We start from the raw sequence: 24,541 nt of genomic DNA on the forward strand, positions 1-24,541 counted from the left end.
CGACACCCAATCTACGTTATTCTACGGAATGCTGAAAATAATTTTTCATTGAATCCGCTATCACAAAAAAACATATTTTTCTCTTTTCTTTTTCTACTTCTTTTCAGCTGATGGACACTTACTGCATGGCAAAGGCTTCACCCAAAGATAGTCGCAATGACCTGTACTGCGCTGCCCGCAACTAGAGCCTTCCAGCAACCTTAACTATGCCGTAGGTCCTGGTGGTGGTCGCCTCTCGAGAACCTTTCAAACCTAACGTCCATCATTGCACGAGCGACGTGCCTCGTTTACTGCCATTACATACGAGCAATTCTTCGAGCTCCGTCGATGATTTTGATTCTTTTGCAGATTTCATTTCTAATTCGACTGATGGATGCCATTCGTGAACCTATCAACCCCAACAGCCATCAGTTGAACGAGGTGTGTGACTCGTTCACTGCCATTACATACGAGCAATTCTTCGAGCTACGTCAATAATTTTGGTTCTTTTGCAGATCTCATTTCTAATTCGACTGATGGACGCCATTCTAGAACCTATCAACCCCAACAGCTATTGGTTGAACGAGGTATATGACTCGTTTACTGCCATAACATACGAGCAATTCTTCGAGCTACGTCAATGATTTTGATTCTTTTGCAGATCTCATTTCTAATTCGATTGATGGTCGCCATTCGTGAACCTATCAACCCCAACAGCTATTGGTTGAACGAGGTATGTGACTCGTTCACTGCCATTACATACGAGCAATTCTTCGAGCTACGTCGATGATTTTGATTCTTTAGCAGATTTCATTTCTAATTCGACTGATGGACGCCAATCGAGAACCTATCAACCCCAACAGCTATTGGTTGAACGAGGTATATGACTCGTTCACTGCCATTACATACGAGCAATTCTTCAAGCTACGTCAATGATTTTGATTCTTTTGCAGATCTCATTTCTAATTCGATTGATGGTCGCCATTCGTGAACCTATCAACCCCAACAGCTATTGGTTGAACGAGGTATGTGACTCGTTCACTGCCATTACATACGAGCAATTCTTCGAGCTACGTCGATGATTTTGATTCTTTAGCAGATTTCATTTCTAATTCGACTGATGGACGCCAATCGAGAACCTATCAACCCCAACAGCTATTGGTTGAACGAGGTATATGACTCGTTCACTGCCATTACATACGAGCAATTCTTCAAGCTACGTCAATGATTTTGATTCTTTTGCAGATCTCATTTCTAATTCGATTGATGGTCGCCATTCGTGAACCTATCAACCCCAACAGCTATTGGTTGAACGAGGTATGTGACTCGTTCACTGCCATTACATACGAGCAATTCTTCGAGCTACGTCGATGATTTTGATTCTTTAGCAGATTTCATTTCTAATTCGACTGATGGACGCCAATCGAGAACCTATCAACCCCAACAGCTATTGGTTGAACGAGGTATGTGACTCGTTCACTGCCATTACATACGAGCAATTCTTCGAGCTACGTCGATGATTTTGATTCTTTAGCAGATTTCATTTCTAATTCGACTGATGGACGCCAATCGAGAACCTATCAACCCCAACAGCTATTGGTTGAACGAGGTATATGACTCGTTCACTGCCATTACATACGAGCAATTCTTCAAGCTACATCAGTGATCTATTTCTGATCTCGCAGCGAAACTCCGAGCATAACCCTCTCCATTGGGTGACAATAAACCTTATAATCTTCAAACATTGCGGTATTCTCGACGAGAAATACATACGCTTGCTATATTTGGAATTCCGAAAAATTTTAATATCAAATTTAATAGCAAAAAAAATATACACACAACCGAACATGTTAACCAATTATATTTTAATCAAAACTGTATGTTACATGTTTTTTTGTTATTGAATTATTCAATTAGAAAATGTTTAAAAATGGAATCCTTCCAAAAAAAAAAACAAGTTTAAAGGTGGAAATAATTACAAACTCCTTGCGCTATACTCTCCTTGTCTCATTTGCGTAACAACACCGCGGCTGTCGGACAAGATCTAAGCCGTGATTAAATAAAAAAAAACATTCGCGCCCTTTTCAACTGTCAGTTGTAACACGAAAAAAGTTTAAATAAAGAATATTCTATTATCAGTTCTGAATATTAAGCATGAATTTGTCATTTTTGTTTATATTTTTGTTTCACATCAATAAATATGTCGGGAGTGATAGCTTTTATCGTCTGGAAGATACGAGGAAATCTGTGGTAAGTTGAACAATACATATATACACACATAAATACATATATCATATATATAATTAGAATTAGACGTAAAAGGTTTACGAGTGAATGTATAGTTTATATGCTGTCATTTTTATAACATCCTATAAAAAAATCAATGGTTTTCGAAATAAAAACTATTTTCAAAATTATAATAACTGCGTATTAAAATTAATTTTTGTGTTCTATTATCTCCTGCAAACTTTGTACTGCCTTAATTCATTAGTCTGTCGTATTTCAATTTAAAAAAAAAAATGCAACATATTCCGGCTTGACCGATTTTTACCAAATTTTACATGCGTATTCAGTATGTCTGAGAATCGGCAACTATCTATTTTCCATACCCCTGAGTGATAAGGATGGTCCACCCCTAAATTTTATTTTTAATTTTTTAGACAATTCTTTTGGTTTTTATTTTATTATGATACAGCATACAAAAATACACACAAACCTAAATTTTCACCCCTCTACGATCGACCCTTATCTTACATTTGTTAATTAAAAACTTTAATTTTTTTTGCAAAACAACGTTTGCGGGATCAGCTAGTAATTTATAAAAACGAATTTTGACTTTGATTCTTTTAAATTTATTTTTCAAATTTATATATTGAAACTATTTATTATGATTGTAATACAAATTTAATGATTATTAATAGTAATATTTTATTTTAATGCATTCACATATTATGGAATAGTCATTGATATATTATCAATTAATTTATCAAGTAGATATCTATTTTACGATTTATCACTGCAAAATAAATTACTAACAATTATTCTAACATCTATTTTTATTAAATATACCCGTAAAATCTTTATATATGTAACGCAAATGAGAAAATTCGAACATCAGCCTACCGCCATGCAATATGGCGTCCATAAGAGAAAATTGTGTAAGAAAAATTGTAAATAATTATAAAAACGCTGTCGTGATTCGCAGCTGGGAGAAGAAAGATCCGCATCAAATAGCGGCAATCCTCTCCCAACTGTCTGCGTATAGTTTAAGCGAAAAATAAATATTGTAAAAAAAACACTAGCGATACAAATTAGAATTTAAAAAAAATGCAATGTGCGCAATTCGCGGCGTGCATGCTTGGTTCAGTAGCGTCACTTTGGCGAAACGGACTGCGGTAAGGAAAGGGTTAAATAAATCCACTAGATGTTTGCCGCTCTTCGCTTGTAGTAAAATATACGAAAAAAATTTAAATTTTAAAAATCGCCTCTACTCTATTACGTGTGGAATTTTGTAAAATCTGTAGCTATACTTCTTAGTTGACTTCATATACGTGTGCCGTTATATTTATCTTCAATACACATATATTGTACTTTTGTTATATAATTTTAATAAATATGACTTTAGTAAAAAAAAAAACATTCTTTTACGTGTTTTAAATGCATATTCAATTGCGGCTTGCAAATTTTAAATTTCGAACAATGTCTCGAAATCGATCGAAAATCGAAATGTCAAAAGGTTGGCAACCCCTGTCATATACAAACTCTCTTAAGTATTATTAGGAGTGCTGTCATATACGTGTGCTGTTATATCTTACTTCAATGCACATATTTTGTACTTTTGTTGTATAATTTCATTAAATATGATTATTGAAAAAAAAAAAAAACATTCTTTTGTCTGTTTTAAATGCGTATTCAATTGCGGCTTGCAAATTTCAAATTTCGAACAATGGCTTGCAGTACCAAAGAGTTCGACCACCCCTGGTATAGAACGTTCTTTATCGTATTTGAAATAAAATACGGTTGTGTAAAACAAGACGCATTTTTAATCTGTTTTAATAAAAAAAAATCACCCATTAATATAGTCAGATATCTTATGATGCTTACCCTGAATATTGTAAAAATTCGTATATTTCATATTTAGTATGCCTCGTGCGTTCCAAAGCAAATAAATACATTTAAAAAACTTTTTAAATGTATTTATTTGCTTTAACGGTTTTTTGATACCCATATTGTGGTGGTTGTGGAAAAATATGTACCTAGTCCGCCATATTGGAACGTCGTCCATCTTGGATTTTAAATTTTGACATAATCATCGAGTTTTACTAGTGTAGCCCTTTTATTTGAGACCCGTATTGAGGGGTTAAGGAAAAATATGTAATCCGCCATTTTGTATCGGCGGCCATCTTAGATTTATAATGTTATTGATTTTATTATATTGCATTGTCATCTAAATTAAATGTGTGTACCAAATTTCAGATCAATCTGACAACGGGAAGGTGATTAAATTTCAATTTCTAATTTTGACCCAAATAAACAAATAAATTCCGTACGGGTCGAACTAAATAAAACCGTTTAATAAGATGGAAAATTTTGAATCGAGTTTTGATAATTTAATAATCAAAATATTCTTCATCGAATAGGCCATTGCAAGCGCTTTCGAATCGTCAAGGAAGCTACCACCAGCTCGGAAGGCAGTTCTGCTTAGAACCGGCGAGAAACTCAACAGTTGCTCTTAACAAATATATTTAAATTCACACGACTATATTTTTAACAAGTTTTTAATCAACAATATATTCACCTTCGTTATCAACAACCTTTTACCATCTCGTATACGATATCAATGCCGGAGCTGTAAAAATCAATATATTTTTTTTGTAAAATATTTCGACAGAAACGACATTACATTTCCGGTTCCACTAATAATTTTATAAAGAGTGCTCGACAATAATTAACTTCCTGAATTACCATCAACGACATTTAATTATACACATTAACATATTAAATATATCTGCAATGAGTTCGTCCACATAAATATTTAAGTCTATGTCTAAAAACGTATCTGCATTGGTTAAAGTAATAGAGAAATAGTCGAATATAAGTCGAAATAAAAATATAAATAAAATTTTAAAAATTAATTTTGAATCAATAAATAGTACAGTAAAAACTCCTTATTCACGTTTTCACTATTTGCGGATTAAAAAAATGCGACGCAGTTCCTTTATTCTGACCTGAAAATTCCTTTATTCGCGTTTGTAATAAGTACATAAATAATAATAAAAGCACTCCAATAGGTATCCAACACAATATTCTTTATAAATGGCGTCAAATAGACCAACGAAAAAGTAAAACATATCTTATAATACATCTTTCTCTAAAGTATCTTATTATAAATATATATGTTGATATATGGACTTTGATATATTCGCAGTTTAAGAATTGCAAATGTGTTTTGCGATTTCTTTATGAACATTGACCCTTATTTTTAAGGGACAATTTGCTAATGCGAGTGCTGTGTGCGTGAGACTATATATATATATGTAATGTGTGTGTGTTACATAAATATGCCGCGAATACAGTAACGAATACGGAATAGTAATTAATAGGGATTATACGGGATACATTCCTAGGTGACCAAATAAAAAACATATATATGTATATATTTATATATATACATACATACATACATATAGCGCATGTGTGTGTGTTTGTGTGTTCCTTAAGTATACCGCGAATACAGTAACTTTGTATACTGAATTGTAATTAATAGAGATTATACGGGATACGTTCCTAGGTGACAAAATAAAAAAAAAACATGTACCTATATATGTACGATTTTTTTATAAATCCTATATATATTTAAGTTTCTACATTCGCGACATATAGGAACACAAAGAGCCATTACTGCAATTAAATAATGAAATCTAAATGACTGAAACACTGTGACGTATATACACTTGGTGACAGATGGTGAAGAGTAAGGTGTCTCCTGTCAAGGAGCGCCTTAGCATATTAAAAACGTGAGAGTGTTTTTACAGATAAATACGAAATAAAATATATATCTCAATGCACGATATTCGATAAGTGAAAGGCTACGGGAAGTATTGCCAAAATGTACTTAAATGGACATATCGCAAACACAAATAAAATTATGCGGAAATAAATAAGGACGTCACATGGCGAACTACTAAATTATTTACGAATAATGTAAATAAACAAACACATTTGCTGCACGAACCAAACGCAACGAGTTCCTGTAATTTAAAATTCCAACGCAAATCTGACGCCGCATCACAATTTTTTTTAAAATGGTTTTATTTAGGTCGACCCGTACGGAATTTATTTAGATAAAAATTAGAAATTGAAATTTAAGCACCTTCAAGTTGTCAGATTGATCTGAAATTTGGTACACACATTTAATTTAGATGACAATACAATATAATAAAATCAATAACATTATAAATCTAAGATGGCCTCCGATACAAAGTGGCGGATTACATATTTTTCCTTAACCCCCTCAATATGGGTATCAAATGAAAGGGCTACACTAGTAAAACACGATGATTATGTCAAAATTTAAAATTCAAGATGGACGCCGTTCCAATATGGCGGACTAGGTACATATTTTTCCACAACCACCACAATATGGGTATCAAAAAACCCTTTAACTTAAAAGTTTTTTAAATGTATTCATTAAAATTTTTACTCTAAATGTTAGTTTAACATATTAATATAAACCAGAGTTTCCCAAACTTTTTAGTGTCGTAGACCCCTTGCCATGTTTTTCCGTGTTGGATAGACCCCCTACTTACCTGATATTGATTTCCTGTAAATTTCTAACTGTAAAGAAGTTTAGTGTTAAAAACTTAAAGTAAAAACACATGTTAATTTATACATTTATTAATTGAATTTAAATTAAAACTACTCAAAATAAAATTTTATATCTGTTATGTAAAATATACGTAACATTAAATAAACTATAAATAAAATAACATAAGCAATAAGTCAATATTTTTAGTGAGAAGGATGAACCTGATTCTTTAATAATAAATTATCAACATTTGGCGTCAATTTTGTAAGGGTTAATCTTAAATCTCCTCGGCTAATGATGTCCAGTCTGTGGACCCCCATTATCATTTCGTGACCCCTTGCAGGTTGTCATAGACCCCTAGGGGTCGATATAGACCATTTTGGGAATCACTGATATAAACTATCAAAATATATAAAGCCTATTTGAAATGAGATCCATTGCCCGCAATACAGTCCTTTAAACATTTAGGCCAATTAAGAAAGCCGGAAAAAAATGAAAGAATTTAGGATAAATAACTGATGGATGAACAAATGATATTGAAAAGGAAAAAAGACGAGATCGCATATAATATGATGAAGAAAAAATATGTTTTATAAAAATAGTCCCTGTGAAACTCGAGGGAGACACGAGAGGCCTCAAGGGTCATTAAAAAGGAAGGGTGGTGGGTACCTATGCCTTGTAATGGGTGTCTATCATCTGATATGATGAAAGCTTGGAAATGAATTTCTCTACTAGTTTAAATATCGTAAATGTGACTAGAAACAAAAAAAAAAACAGTTTATCATTGTCGCGAGCTCTTCATAAGGAAGTGTTAGAAACACCATTAGTTATTTAATATTTAATGGATTCAGGCGTTATTTTGCGGAAGTCCATCCTAAGTAAGAAAAGAACCAATGTGTAACTACTTCCGCACATGCAGTCGTAGTCTTGCAACAAAGCGCACCGCCCGCCAGCCCGCTGATAAATGTGCATGCGGCAAACAATGCGAATTACACAACTACCACCGTTAAATCAATCATCATGTGTTTCACCCTTCCACGGGGCATCTTCAGGAGTTATGTTACACCGATTATTGCCAAACACAGAGTTGACTCTGCGCATTTATCAGCGGGCTGGCGGGCGTTGCACTTTGTTGCACGACTACGACTGCATATGCGGAAGTGGCTAAATATTGGTCCTTTTCTTACCACTAGTTCTTTTTTTTAATTTAATATTCCTTATTGTACACGATAGATTACATTTAAATAGTTTCATAATAATAAACAAAAGATTACAATGGGCGGTCTGATCACACGAGGCGATCTCTCACAGACAACCATAGTATGAAAACAGTAGAAGTATAAGAGAAGAGAAGTAAAAGAGGTTCAATTGCACTTAAGTAAGTTTTCATTTTGACATTTTTGTCCTCAGCCCCGCCTGATCAAGGCAGCCGGATATCCCGTGGAACGACACAAGGCAATCACCGACGATGGATACATCTTGCAGCTGTACAGAATACCGGGCGGGAGACGATATAACCAGACCCTGGACAACTATAGCAGAAGAGACAAGAAGCCGGTGCTGTTCGTCCATGGGTTATTTGGATGCAGTAGTAATTTCATCCTTATGGGACCTGGAAAAAGCTTGGGTATGCTTTGTTTTGTATTGTTCTTTTTGTTCATTGTCGTCGCCTTCTATATCTATCACACACACACACACACGCACGCACACGCACACACACAATCACACACATGTGGTGTGTGTGTTATAGTATCCCGTATCCGTATTCTTCGTACCATAATAACTATCATATTATCATACTATATCTAATTATAATATATTATTTACTTTTACTACATCATGTTTGTTGAACTTTAAAAATTGATTGCGTGATAATTCGTGAAATATAACACGAGAGTTTATTAATCGAATGCAAACAAGGTAGTTTGGAAAGCAAATAAGATAATCGAAACACAATTTATTAAATGTAACCACATCACTATAGCACTTGTCACCGCAAAACCTTACTCAATACAGCCTACCGTCGACTTTAAACGTCGACTAAGAAATTTTAACTCATCTCTGCAATAATAGTTTGGTATAATCATGGTGAACGTATATTTATCAGCAAAAGTGAAATTCTAGGCGCTGACGACACTCTATCTCAGAGTTCCCCAAACTTTTTTGTGTCGCAGACCCCTTGCCATGTTTTACCGTGTTGGTTAGACCCCCTACTTACCTGATATTGATTTCCTGTAAATTTATTTGTTTGTTCTACATTCGTATTTATAGAGTGACGAATTGAACAAGTCAGTGCAAGGTAGCGAAGCTCTGATACTGTGACTATCAGGTTTTTTTGTTTACAAGTTCAAAATATATGGCGACCACAAAGCGAATACCAACATCCTACAACTTACACAATTTTATAAACAAATATAATAATTTTTTAACTTCTTAAGTACTCTTATAAATAATGTAAATGTTTTGATATTATAAGATAGTATGATGTAAGTAAATAGGTACTATCAGTGTAAGTATTGAGATCCACTATCGTGGACCCCCATTTTCATTTCAATGACCCCCAAATTTTTTTTCGCTGACGTAGACCCCTTGCAGGTTGTCATAGACCCCTAGGGGTCGATATAGACCACTTTGGGAATCACTGCTCTATCTAAAGAAAAAATACCTTTGTTCGAGGAATGCTTCATGGTCATTGTTCGGCAGTTTTTATAATTAAATTACCAAAGCATGTATAATTACTCTGTGTTTGGCACTAATCGGTGTAACATAACTCCTGAAGATGCCCCGTGGAGGGGTGAAACACGTGTTGAGTGATTTGGTGGTGGCGGTTGTGTGATTCGCATTGTTTGCCGCATACGCATTTATCAGCGGGCTGGCGGGCGGTGCATTTCATTGCACGACTACCACTGCATGTGCGGAAGTGGCTAAATATTGGTTCTTTTCTTACTTAGGCTGGACTTCCGCGAAGTAACGCCTGATTCCATTAAACATGTATAATTACTCCCAGGTGTCGATACACTTAGGTGTGCCAGGCAGATACAATTACAGGTACAAATATATGTAAAGCGCGATCGGCCACACCACACCTGTTCTTAAAGGCGGCCGCCTGCTTCCTAGCCCCGAACAGCGTGGACTAACCAAAGTTGGATCCGGATCCATCCTTTGCCCGCCCGTGGTCCACGCTGCTATTTCAAGACGCGTATAATCAATACTACACAGCTCTACTCGGGTAGAGCGGTTTACTACGTGCGAACGTCATCGTACAACTGGAATGCATTTGTCCAGCTTCAGTTTAATTTTTAAGTTCATGGACCCTTCCGCTCCGTGAACTCAATTCCGATGAATCTTTAAAAGCCTCCGAGCTACCAGCAACAACTTCATCCGAAACCAAGCCAATCAAGCGACCGGCCAAGAGCCAGAAAGGGTTCTTTAGCATCATACTTCGTCCATGCCAGACGCGTGAAAAGATAATGCCGCCTTCCAATTTTTCATTTACAAAAATAAAATTCAATAATAAAACACTGAAATAAGAAACAAACGCTTTCTTAATTACATTACAAGTAATATCCGCTTATAATACACTCTCATCACGAATATGTTAAAGAGCATGACGTGTTCAGTGTCGCGGCAGGTAAATGCCGGCTGAGCGTATTCACCTGTGCCCGTCGATCACACTTCTACCGAAGGGGTTAAGAATATTATTTTAACATAAACACACGTTAAATTTTATAAATTTCAAGGTTACATACTAGCCGACACTGGGTACGACGTGTGGTTGGGTAACTTAAGAGGGACTTGGAACACTGGACACCTGAACCACTCGAGGGAGGACCCTAAGTTTTGGGATTTCAGGTAAGGTTGAAATCTTTCACCTCTTAATTTTTATGTGTAAGGTACGATAATTCGAAATGAAGACTCTCTGGCTTATTACACCAGAGGAAACGAAAACAACCTTCACTGGAAGAACCTATACGCGTGTCCCCTACACGTGAGGTCCTCAATATTACAGTAGCTTTAGTAATTTTACTAACAATTGCAACAATTGCAACAAAAGGCTCACTAGAGCCACTCGGTAACTGACCTGATCCGAAAAGCCTTATCGCTACATGTCTTACACGGATGCGGTGCTACTGACTGAGCGACTCATGGTTCGACCTCAGAACTATCTCACTATCGAACACCCTCCATCTCTTAGCGTTAAGAGTCAAAGAAAATATTGTTAAAGCTAGAGAAAAAGGGATGAATGTTAGGTAATATTGGGTAAAAGTGCACAAGGGCAAGCGACCAGTTGCCAAAGGACGCGACCCTGAAGAGTAAAAGCAGACTGGAATACGAGAGATGCTCTATTTGATTTTTCAAGAGGTAGGCTGGATACCCTTGGGTATATGGAAGGCACGGCGGGTTCATGCCAGCCTATCGCATGCATCAAGTAGAGCTGGACACGATTCAGGTCCAAATCTTCACAGGCCACAAATGATTGTTCTAGTACCTGCACAGTTTCAAACCTAGGTAGAGTACCTCTTGCATTTGTGATCCGGGAGCGAACCAAACTGTGGTGTATCTTATCATCGTCCTGTATAGGATAAATGACGTCAATATGAACAAAAGATGAGTGTAAGAATAAATTAAAATTAAAAAAACGCATCGTATATACGTCGCGTGGTCAACCAGTAACTTCACGTCAAAGGATGGAAAGCTTCACGTGAGTTTGGTCAGTTTTGCTGTATAGCGTTGACAATACGCAGCAGTATAAAGCCTCTGATGTCATCTGGTGTTCAACCCACCATTCCCAAGTTGCTTACCGAAGCGACCGGGTATTGACTACGATGTATTGACTGCATATCTATACAAATCCATATATTAAAATAACCACATGTACCATCAAAGTCGTGGGTAATTTATGGCGATGTTTGGGGAGGGTTATCCCTTATAGTGGGTGCCCACTTTAGGTCAGGCAGTGCGAATTGCATGCTAGGTGCCAAAAATCTCCAATGAACTTGGTCAAAACTCTATCTTTGTTTCAGTTTCCACGAGAACGGCAAATACGACGTCCCAGCGCTCATAGACAAGGTGCTGTCCATCACTGGACAATCCAAGCTGATGTACATCGGGCACTCAATGGGCACCACCAGTTTCTTCATCGCAATGGCGCTCAGACCTGAATATAACGACAAAGTGTTCACTTCCATCGCACTTGCACCAGCCGTCTATATCGACAACATGAAGGCATTGGCTGAACTGGCGCTGAAGACTGTTAAGATTAGCGTAAATCTTCTTCTATCTTTTTACTTCTTCATTTTAGTCTCTTCTTCATTTATCAAGGTCGTGTGTATTTGGAAAAACCTTGATGGAATCGATGACAAGTTCTATATCAATAGTAGCAGAGGGTTCAGTTATTAAATCGATTTCATCAGATCTTTTAACTGACTTTTTTGGGGCATCTCGTTTCCTCTATCTTATTTTTGGGCCAGGGAAGTAAATTTTCAAATATTTTTTATTTACTCTATCCTCCTTCAAACTTAACAAATTCTTATATTCTCTTTCTCCACCTCTTCACTTCATTGGATCATCGTGTGTGTGATCGTCCACGTGGTATTCTACCTATCCCTTTTCCTATCCCGCAGTTCTCTTAGATTTCTTATCTAAAGGCGACATGACCATGTGTGAATGTCATAGGAAGAATGTAAGAAGAATCCAATTGATAGTATTGATAGCAACTAAAATCAGAATGGACTTAAAGCTACAAAGGTTCCAAACGCAGCCTGATCTTAGACGAATCCACAACTCAGATGGTTTTGTTTATCTGTGGTCTCATTTACAACTTTCTTATTAATAAATCAATAAAGGTTTAGTATTTACTATTATTTAATAGTGAAAATAAAAACTACAACTAGTTGGTCTAGGAACGAAGATGAAGGAAGGAAGGTGATGTATGAATATAGTACATCTCCTCATAGATATCTTTGCTGGAGGCCTCTGGGAATCACTGGTCTAGATAATGTTTTTAAATTTCCAGAACTGGTTGAGATCTCAAGGCATGATGTCCGTGTCGTGGAATCCAGGTCTTCTGAACGTCCTGACTAACACGCTATGCTCCATCAAGCAGTCGAGTGTCAACATCTGTATACAGTTAATACAGGCGCTGTTTGGCGAGGACTACGAACAAGTTGACCCGGTATGGAGATAAACGTATCCTTGTTATTAGATAAATAAGTTGTACATATAAGTAGTTAAAAATAATCAGTAGAAACATGGATATTCAGAGGAAGAAATGGTTACCCAAGAGGAGAAAATACAACGAATTTACAGGGTGATTGTTTTAGGGTGTATAAGGTTTAAGAAGTAAGAAAAGGGCCAATATTTCGCCACTTCCGCACATGCAGTGGTAGTCGTGCAACAAAGTGCACCGCCCGCCAGCTCGCTGATAAATGCGCATGCGGCAAACAATGCGAATAACACAACTACCACCGTTAAATGCCAAACACAAACACTCTGTGTTTGGCACTAATCGGTGTAACATAACTCCTGAAGATGCCCCGTGGAGGGGTGAAACACTTGTTGAGTTTTCTTACTTAGGATGGACTTCCGCAAAATAACGCCTGATTCCATTAAATATTTAAGGTTTAAGATGTGAATGTATAGCCTATTTGCTGTCGACAATTGTAAACTATCCAAAAATCAATGGATTCAAAAATAATAAATAAATAAGAATCTCATTTTTACAATTCAGATCATCACTAGCTTTCTCCAGAAATGATTAGTCTGATGCATTCCAATAAAAAAAAAGTATTAATGTAACATATATCCGAGTGATCAGTTTATACAGATGACTCAAAAACCTTTTAAAAGCCTATATATACTTACTAAATGTAAAACAGATCTAAAGACTCATCCGTGACTCGAATGATATGTTGTTGGTATGCAAAAAATTAATAAAAATTGATATAGAATTTATATTACAGGACGTCGTACCGCTAGTGCTGTTCCGCTTACAACCGGCATCATTGCGACAGTTGGATCATTTCGGAAAAATAGCTATGACAGGTAGGTACCATTTAATCTTAACTATTCCTCGAGATTCTCGAAAGACCACAAGCCGGTGGACGCGACGTGAGAAGGTCCTCCTCTACACGGACCGACGACATAGTATAGTGAGTGAATTGAACGCAAGCGCATCCTGCATTATTGGTCCTAATTTCACACTTACAGCCTCTTACTGGCCATACGAGACTTTATTAGTATTTCCATGATTTAATTAATAACAGAGATTCTACTTTTGTACATTACAATACATTTTTCAACTTTTACTCTACTTTAAATTTTCATATTAATCCCTACAAAGTACCATTCACACTGACCAGATATGTGCGCATTGGAATCCCAGCGGTAAAGATTAAAATATGCGATCGTAGGTCGATTTACGGGATACAATCTTATGTAATACACATTTTGTGCATTAATTATATAGAATTGCCACTTGCAGTGTGTAGCAAACTGCACAGAAAGAAGTTTCCTCTGCGTACCACAATACCACCAGCTCGACTGCCAAGAGAGGCGATTATGGTATTTCCTTAAATATCTTCGAAGAACGCATATGCCTTCAAGTGGGCGTCGATTGAAGACGAACTAAGCATAAGGACTCCCTTGTCAATTTAAAGAATTATTAAAGTATTTGACACTTTTACGTTTAAGAAATATATGCTGTAGCATTGGCAGAAAAAAACAATCTTGAACTGCCTCATGTGATAGGTTCTAAATCCTACATGAAGGTAATTATTTCAGGTGTGTTCACATCATGGGAAGATGGTATGCTGGGATTGGTGAAACCTTACAACTTGTCCAACGTCAGGGTTCCTGTATCGTTACTGTACGGTGAAAATGACCAGTTGACACAAAAATCGGTAAAATATTTACTATCCACTAGCAATCCCGTCATTTTATATAAAGTGAGTTATTGGCGTGTCACATTATAATAGGAAAAAGAAATTAATGTAATATATTTCTGAGTGACCAGATTTTTTATGGTCAAACGCGAAGTTCATAACGAACTGTAAAACGCGCGAAGTTCAAGACGACCTGTCAAGCTGGTGAAATTCTTAGGGAACGGTCAAAAGCGCAATGTTCTTATCTAAAATCAAAACAAGCCAAATTCATAACGAACAGTCAAAAGCGCAAATTTCACAGCAAACTGTCAAACGCGTAAAGTTTATGGCGAACTGTCAAACTCGTGGAGTTCTTGGCGAATTGTGAAACGCGCGAATTTTAATAGCGAATTGTTAAACGCGGAAAGTTCAAAATAAACTGTCGAACTTACGAAGTTCTTAACTAACTTTCAAACGCGCTAGAATAATAACAAACCGTTTCATTTGCTAAGGTCAGAGCGAACTGTCAAACGCGCGAATTTCATAGCGATCAACCAAACGCGCCAACTTCAAGTTGAACTGTCAAACATGCGTAGTTCCTAGGGAAATGTCAAACTCGTTAAAATTATATCTAAATGTAAATTAAATTCAATTAATATATTCCAAGTAAGAAAAGGACCAATATTTAGCCACTTCCGCACATGCAGTGGTACTGATAAATAAAAAACAAACACAGATTCAAATTTTTTGTTACTGATCGGTGTAACATTACTCCTGAAGATGCCCCGTGGAGGGGTGAAACACGTGTTGAGTAATTTGGCGGTGGTGGTTGTGTGATTCGCATTGTTTGCCGCATACGCATTTATCAGCGGGCGGTGCACTTTGTTGCACGACTACCACTGCATGTGTGAAAGTGGCTAAATATTGGTCCTTTTCTTACTTAGGATGGACTTGCGCAAGGTAACGGCTGATTCCATTAAATAATACATTCCAGCAAGTGATGCGTCTCGCTAGAGAATTCAACAGCACGGGAATGCTCGAGGAAGTCCGCCCTGGATGCACCTGGCCCAAGTTCAACCACGTCGACTTCCTGTTCGCAAAAGACGTCGCAACGCTTTTCAACGAACCACTTGTTAAATATATCCAGACACTTTTTGATAAGTACGGAAAATGAGAATTAATGTAATTACCAATTATTATATAAGTAATATTTAATTACATTCAATAGGCTGTGACATGCTCGGGAGTAAAACAGAAAGATCTTTAATCGACAGACATATTCTCGAAGCAACATTTTGGCAACTAAACTAGCTTTTTTTTAATATTTGAATCAGGTCATTAATACATATGTAAGAGAAAATTAAAAATGATATATATAATAGAAGTGGCGTCAGATTTGACGGTATAAATTTTAGCTATTTCAACACAGTCACAGAAATTTATATAATTGCCTCTAATACGAAGGTTTCGACGGTTCGACCTATAACAATTCGTCAGTAGCGCCAGTAAATAGTTACTAATAAAACAAAACAAAACATCTACGTCACACAACGATTACTTTTTAAGATCGAAAATGTGGGTAGTTTGGCGGTGGCGGTTGTGTGATTCGCATTGTTTGCCGCATACGCATTTATTGGCGGGCTGGCGGGCGGTGCATTTCATTGCACGACTACCACTGCATGTGCGAAAGTGGCTAAATATTGGTCCTTTTCTTACTTTACAAAATATGTCTCTACCTTGTTATACATACAGGAGATTATTGCAGATTAATGCACAAAGTAAGCAAGAGATAACATGTTATAATTTATTTTTGGCAAGTACGCTATCCGGAAGATAGTATAAATATCCAACGTCCTGTCCGAGAAAAACAACTCAACAACTCAAGGGACATCAAATAGATAGAGATAGATCGGATAGATGTAGACTCGGTTGTTATTTAAGCTAAGGGAGAAACGCTGCCCAACAGAGTTCTAGCTTATACTTATGAGTCCAAAAATCGAGTCAAGGGGAATATCTCTACATTACAAATAGAGGCCCAAAACCGAGTCAAGGGGAATCGCTCTACATTAAAAATAGAGGCCCAAAATCGAGTCAAGGGGAATATCTCTACACTAAAAATAGAGGCCCAAAATCGAGTCAAGGTGAATTGGTCTACATTACAAATAGAGTCCCAAAATCGAGTCAAGGTGAATTGGTCTACATTACAAATAGAGGCCCAAAACCGAGTCAAGGGGAATCGCTCTACATTAAAAATAGAGGCCCAAAATCGAGTCAAGGTGAATTGGTCTACATTACAAATAGAGTCCCAAAATCGAGTCAAGGTGAATTGGTCTACATTACAAATAGAGGCCCAAAACCGAGTCAAGGGGAATCGCTCTACATTAAAAATAGAGGCCCAAAATCGAGTCAAGGTGAATTGGTCTACATTACAAATAGAGTCCCAAAATCGAGTCAAGGTGAATTGGTCTACATTACAAATAGAGGCCCAAAACCGAGTCAAGGGAAATCTCTCTACGTTACAAATAGAGGCCCAAAATCAAGTCAAGGGGAATATCTCTACATTAAAAATAGAGGCCCAAAATCGAGTCAAGGTGAATTGGTCTACATTACAAATAGAGGCCCAAAATCGAGTCAAGAGGAATCGCTCTACATTACAAATTGAGACTTAGAATCGAGTCAAGGGTAATCTCTCTACATTACGAATAGATTCCCAAAATCGAGTCAAGGGAAATCGCTCTAACGTTACCAATAGAGTCCCAAAATCGAGTCAAGGGGAATCTCTCTACATTACAAATGAGGCCCAAAATCGAGTCAAGGGGAATCGCTCTATATTACAAATAGAGGCCTAAAATTGAGTCAAGGGGAATCTCTCTACGTTACAAATAGAGGCCCAAAATCGAGTCAAGAGGAATCTCTCTACATTACAAATAGAGGCCCAAAATCGAGTCAAGGGGAATCTCTCTACATTACAAATAGAGGCCCAAAATCGAGTCAAGGGAAATCTCTCTACGTTACAAATAGAGGCCCAAAATCGAGTCAAGGGGAATCTCTCCACATTACAGATAGAGGCCCAAAATCGAGTCAAGGGGAATCTCTCTACATTACAAATAGAGGCCCAAAATCGAGTCAAGGGGAATCTCTCTACATTACAAATAGAGGCCCAAAATCGAGTCAAGGGGAATCGCTCTACATTACAAATAGAGGCCTAAAATCGAGCCAAGGGGAATCTCTCTACGTTACAAATAGAGGCCCAAAATCGAGTCAAGAGGAATCTCTCTACATTACAAATAGAGGCCCAAAATCGAGTCAAGGGGAATCTCTCCACATTACAGATAGAGGCCCAAAATCGAGTCAAGGAGAATCTCTCTACATTACAAATAGAGGCCCAAAATCGAGTCAAGGGGAATGTCTCTACATTACAAATAGAGGCCCAAAATCAAGTCAAGGGTAATCTCTCTACATTACAAATAGAGGCCTAAAATCGAGTCAAAGGGAATCTCATATATTGTCAAATAATAACATGACTACCTTACAACAATCAATTGTCAATATTTATTCGTTATTGTTTTATTTTTATAATTTATACAAAGCAGTGACAACGATATATACATACATACTCGTATATTAAGAATATTTTTGAAAGTAATCGTAAAAAAACTTGACGAAGTATGTTTTAAGCTCTTCCTATACCGCCTCGAATCTCATAGTTTGATTTCAAATACGTCATTTTGAGAAAGTTCATTTTTTATTATACTATTAAATAATACAAGATTGAAAGAATTTAAATTAAGTAAACAATTATTTAATCAGATATATTCATAAGTTGCTATATCAAAAGCATTATTTATAAAATGCCGCCAAAATTTATTTTCGCTTTTATGTCTGTCTACTTAATGTATGTCGGCTAAATGTCCATCCGTATTAAGTTAAGGTTGTAAAATAAAACTCTATATAATCATAAAAATATACAAATGTAAAACTCAAAACAAACTGGGCTAGCTGCAAGTATCTAAATAGATTTAGATATTAACGGTGATTTGATAATACTTCAGAATTACACGAGTATGGAAGGTTCTGGAAGGTTCTGGAAGGGAGTAAACTGACTGGTAATCCCAGTATAGTACGTCCCCCAAAGTAGAGACGACCCAATTAAGGAAGTTGCTTTACGGGGGCACTTTCAACAGGTCTTCTTGAAAGTTTATTGTGGAGTCCTGTGTTAAGCGGTGATCATTCCACGGCTAGAATAATGATGATTACCCTCCCCGCGCGCTCTTTAAGATCTGACTCTAACATATTTTTAGAGTTAAACATATATGGTTGGTTATTCTGGAGTATAGACCACGAATAACCAAGTGGCAGCCGTGGACTAGCACTACATCTAGGACTACTATACATATATATATATATATGTGTGTGTGTGTGTGTGTGTGTGTGTAAGATGAGTATACACAACTAGTTGAAAGAAGAAAGACATTTCTCTATGTCAATCAGATGTTAGGGAGAGAGTCATGTGCATTAAGTACATGTGTACTGGAAGTACATATTGATCTGGATTCGGTTCCATAAAGCGCCTATTATAGATATATGAAAGCATTGCTTTTGCAAGTTTGGTCTGTTTAAGAGAAAAATCTATCTCACAAAAAGAAAATGCTGTCATCACCTATAGGTAGACTAAAAAGTTGTTGTTGGTTGTTTTACGTCGTAACTAAGAGAAGTGTTTAATTATATTATGATGGAAATTTTCTGGTTATTTTGTACATAGGCATATTTTCCAATCGGACAATGGTTGCTCACGGTAGAGTACTTAATCTTGCATCCGTAGGACGCTTCTTCAATCCATTCTTTGTGCATTAATTGTATAGAATTGCCACTGCTCACTAACAATTTTTCAGAGGATGGGACGCAACCTCCTCTGCTTATCATACACACTGCGATTGCAAATTCACCTCCCAAGCGTACCTATATTGGTATAACCTTCATAGATATCTTTGGGAAAGGCCTATTCAATGCAGTGACCTTCTATTGGGTAAACCTAACAACTAAGCGAAAGGAGTCCCTTGTGAATCTAAAGAATTACAGTATTTCTATTACACATAAAAAACATATATATATATATGCACATACACATATCTTTGTATACCATTTTTTACTTATAGTAATAACATTCATGTCTTTAGGTTCAAGTCATAATTCATATTTGACTTTTATATTTTTGTAGATGTCGCTGGTAGCATTTTAAATAAATAAATATAACCAACCATTTAACAAAAAAAATCTTTTTTCAAATAAAATTAATAATAATTTGTGTTATTTTTATTTTATAACTAATATTAATAAAGCTATGTTATATCCAACACATCCTCGATGTTACTGGCCACTAATACCACAATACATATTTTAAAATTATTATCGCGCGTTCGAATTTAAATTCGAACGACGGTTTGAATTTGGCCGCCGTCATTGAAATGTCGCTGCCATTGTGTTCGAATCAAAGTGTTATTCGGTAAATAATCTCTGTAAATATATAATATATACCACATAGATCACACTTGTCTTTTATTTTCCTGGCCATCGAAGAAATACGCCATGAAGTAAATTCTTTTACAAAAACAAAGCTACAGGATATCTAATAGATTCGTTACTTTGCGGAAGTCCATCCTAAGTAAGAAAAGGTTTAATACATACCTACTTCCACTATGTATAGCGGAAGTAGCTATATATTAGTCTAAAGCCACAGGATGTATATAATATATATCTTTAACTTTAAGAGGAATATCTTGCTCCAAAATTTTTAATGAAGAAGGAAAGAAGCAGAGCACTGTGGATTGACATCATCATCACCATCTTAATTTCAGCCGAAGGATGTTCACAGTTGGACAAAGACCACCAGGTATTGGCAACAAGGTCGTCAGTCCACGTGTAGACTGTGGTCTCCACACCAGGACCTAAAATCACCAGTAGCCATCTGCCTACTGCCACTTGACAAACATCAGTTAATTTTGTCTACGGATCTCTTTATAGCACTAAACTCTTTTTAGTAACCATAGACAAGGGTTCCCTTTGCTACCCTTAGCCCAATATTTCTTATATCCGATTCTGATACCATCCTGCCCATAGTTCTTTTACGCGAATGATGCAGAAAGTGACCATATAGGTGCATGGTTAGCCCAGGGCCTAGGCTTTGGTAAGAGAGATATGGACCTCAAGTTATTTTTAATAGACAAAGTTTCACGTATGTATTGACGTTTTGATTTATCAGAGAAACAGTCTCCTCAAACCTTTTAATAGTAGAAATGGTAATAAACTAGCTATATTTACACAAAAATAAATCTAGAAATAATTGAGTTCAAACTGTGATAATGTATCAAACTTTGATCTAGGAACGAAGATGAGGGAAGGAATATGATGCATGGGTGACAATTTGAACGTAGCGACAGATAGAGACTGTAAAGAATGAAAGTAAAAATTTAAATTAAAGATAAAAAATACTTGTTTTGACATGTAACGTAGATGTAGTAGTAGACGTGTATCTAGTGACAGATATGTAAGGTAAGCTTCATAAAAAAACAGAATGTGAATAAATAATTAATCAAAACTATCCTTATGAACCCATGACAGGAGTTATATGAAAAGTTTTCAATAATGAAGGCCACAAAAGAAAAGGTAAGCTTTGTTACCTTTTTCCACCAGATCTCTTAGAGTAATGCTCCACAGGGTGACTAAACATGTTAAGCCTCCAAATGACATCAGAAAATGCATGAACAAATTTTTATTTTTATTCATTCAGAGGTCCTTCATAGCTGGAAAATTTATACATATATAACAAAATTAATTATTAATAGAAACTAAACTACACCATTTATCAAAACTAATAAAATATTAGGAAAATAGACATAAAAGAAAAAAAAAGTAATCAGAGGATACTATATTGTGTTGACAGTGTGTACAGATTGTATATGTGTGGTGTGTACATGATAAAAAATCCCAGATATATACACACACAGTACATATTATTTAGTATATATATGGTATCTAGCTTAAAATCTAAACTTACCTTACTGATGGCAGCTTTGGGTATCACCAATGTCAGCTTACTTGCCCCAGCCTGAGAGGGACTCCCAGACATTTTTGTATCAGCACCAGTGACTCTTGCAGCGTCTGAAATTAAAAATCCATTTATACATATGAAGCATAATTTTACACAGAGATATTTATTTATACAATGTATGTTTAACAACACACCAAACACTTTTTTACCTGTTTACTGTTTGGATGGTGTAGTGATAAATTAATAAAGGTATGTAAAAAAGGTAAATATCATAAATAATGGAGAAAAGAAGAATCAAAATGAGAATGAAATTAACAAGTAAGATAAGTAAAAACACCTCATATAAATATACTAATGGTTACTACTGTAATGGTATAGATATATTATATAAAACATTTATATTGTAGATATATACTATTCATATAAATAACAAAATCTAATTATTGTGATGACTCCATCAGCTTGTCATGCAACAGCTTTCGAACCTTTACTTTGATGTGGAATATTTCCTGATCATCTTGATATTAATTCTCAACATAACAAAAATTCACTAAGTGGAAGCCAGGACCATTGTATTATAGGTAGAAAGATTTGCAACGGTACTTGGGCATGGCTCATATGTATGTGTAATTTATTTATATACATTGTCCATTTATTTAAGTAAGTGTTTATAAGTAACTTAATAATAAGTAAAGTATATGTAATAGTATTATATAATATATATTTATTATAACATTAGGTAATGTAAATAAATAAATATTACCATTATTATAAGACATATATTGGAATACATTATAAGGATGTTTAAGCTCTTAGCAATTTTAATGTACAGTATTATTAAATTTGCTATAAGAAAAACAAACATAAGAAATAGCTGTTACATATACATGTTTGTAAAAAACATGTAATCATTTTTTTAATACAAGCAGACAGAAAAAAATGATGGGAATCTTTGTAAGTCTATTTTAACAGTTTTATACTATATATCTAGTTCTTGTTCTATGTGTTTTACATATATGTTATATCTTTATTTAGGTAAATCAATATATTTAAAAATGCTATAGTAAATTAACTAAAAAACTTCTGTCATTTTCTGTGATAAGAAATAGCTTTCATATACATGTTTTAAAGAAGAAAGCATTTTTTTAAAAACATGAGAGAAAAAATTGGAGTGTTTCTGAGTTTATTTTACAGGTATCTTTTTATTAGATGCACTTTTTGTCCTAAATTTTTACATATACATTATTCAGGAATATATCGTTATTCAGGAATATCATGTTTAGCAAAAGCAAACACAATAGTAATTTTAATTCTAATTATTTCCTTAAATGTAATTAAACCATAGCAGATAAAGAAAAAAATATAAAAGGCATTTTTAATGATAATTCTAATATAAATTTGAGTTTGTTTTTAATTTAAGATTATAAATCAACTGTAGATTTCATTTTTATAGTAAATTTTGATTTTTAATAATATGGATGTATTATCAATTTAAGTTATAATTTTTGATAGATATTAGACTCGTGAGAATGTTGTGTATGTCTATATAAGAGAGATAAATGATACTTAATAAGGTCGTTTATTCATTTTTATTATAATATATGTAATTACGTTGCTGACATGCGTCGTTTATATTTATTAAAAACCGAAAAAAGGGCAAAAGGCATCATGTTATAACAGTATTTATTTTACCTTTATATGGCATTGTTGTAAATTAAAATATCCTTAATTACATAAATATAACACTTAATTCACTAAAGAGCGGCACTGTATCACATTATTTACATTTATATTTTTGTAATTAAAACATCACAAGAAAACAAACATTATCAGATGACAATGACATTTGACAGGGGAAAACTACACAATCAAGATTTTTGCCGTTATGGTCAGAATAGAGATGAAAAAAGTTAGTTTAGACTTTTTTTATTGTCTCATTGACTATAAATACCAAAACAAAGAGGTGTTTACATTATCATTTGGATTATATGAATAAAACGTCATGATCGCTCGTCGATTATTTTGCTAATTCTTTGTTTTGGTATGTTTTTGCATTAACTCATTGAGCACTTCTGCATTTATAGAAAATTAAGGCTAGGTTTTTTTTAAATCAACTGAGAATTGTCATCACCAGTACCATGACAGCCGATAGATGTCTACTACAAGACATAGGTCTCACTCGAAAATCGCTACGATACGTCTTGCGATACCCTCATCCAACGACTTGGACTATGCATTTGGTCTATTTATTAGGGGGCCTTTTCACGACGCGTCTATTAGCTTATGGTCACCGTTCGAGAACCTTTCGTCCTCAACGGTCAGTTACAAGAGCAGTGCCCCGCCTATTTCCATGTCAGACGGGCACTTCTTCGAGCTGGTGCCGGTCACCTAACCTAGAATAATAATAATGCCTAACCGAGAGTAATCAACTGAATAAACAATAACATATAAATGTATCTTTAAATTTAATAGAAATGGTTGACGCTCACTATTATCTTCTTCCCAATTATTAACTTACATGTCTCTTAAAGAGAATCTTATTTCCATCATTTCTTTTATCAACGTTTTCGCTTTCTGAAGAGGTTGTAATTGTTCATGTATCTTTGGGATTCTTCCTCGGGCCGGTAGTTCTTTGAGGCAATAACAACACTAAGTCCAAAGTAGAAGTGTAAAAAATAATTCTAGCTTAGCACATATTTATACCGATTTAAAACTAAAAACAATGTTCTTTTGAGGCAGATAAACATATATTTTTAAGGCTTACATTTTGGAGGATTTCGTTCGCCCCCTTTCTTGTTTTGGACAGGGACTGTATTTTTTAAAGATTTTTTCATTATGATTTTT

The 24,541-nt window shown here is 35.3% G+C and overlaps 2 protein-coding genes across 2 annotated transcripts in view; one reads left to right on the plus strand and one right to left on the minus strand.

The window, feature by feature from the left end:
• The window catches only part of crm (cramped chromatin regulator), a 120,717-nt gene extending 97,205 nt beyond the window's left edge, over positions 1-23,512 (minus strand). The window contains exons 1-2 of the mRNA XM_068766794.1: positions 23,390-23,512; positions 21,704-21,807 (exon numbers count right to left, since the gene is read on the minus strand). Coding sequence (XP_068622895.1) covers positions 21,704-21,807; positions 23,390-23,402 — 117 coding nt within the window. The 5' untranslated portion in view covers positions 23,403-23,512. The remainder of the gene's footprint in view (positions 1-21,703; positions 21,808-23,389) is intronic.
• Positions 370-15,823, plus strand: LOC137923572 (lipase 3-like). Its single transcript, XM_068766790.1, has 12 exons — positions 370-420; positions 495-566; positions 641-712; positions 933-1,004; positions 1,225-1,296; positions 8,198-8,414; positions 10,528-10,639; positions 11,812-12,052; positions 12,804-12,962; positions 13,750-13,831; positions 14,570-14,688; positions 15,644-15,823. Exons 1-12 carry the CDS (start codon positions 370-372, stop codon positions 15,821-15,823), a joined length of 1,449 nt encoding a protein of 482 aa, XP_068622891.1.
• Positions 23,513-24,541: the final 1,029 nt, after the last annotated feature.

Source organism: Battus philenor, unplaced genomic scaffold (genome assembly GCF_028537555.1).
Source record: "Battus philenor isolate CCGP_79_NKW_IND1 unplaced genomic scaffold, ilBatPhil1.0.hap1 SCAF_22, whole genome shotgun sequence".
In the NCBI taxonomy this organism is placed as follows: domain Eukaryota; kingdom Metazoa; phylum Arthropoda; class Insecta; order Lepidoptera; family Papilionidae; genus Battus; species Battus philenor.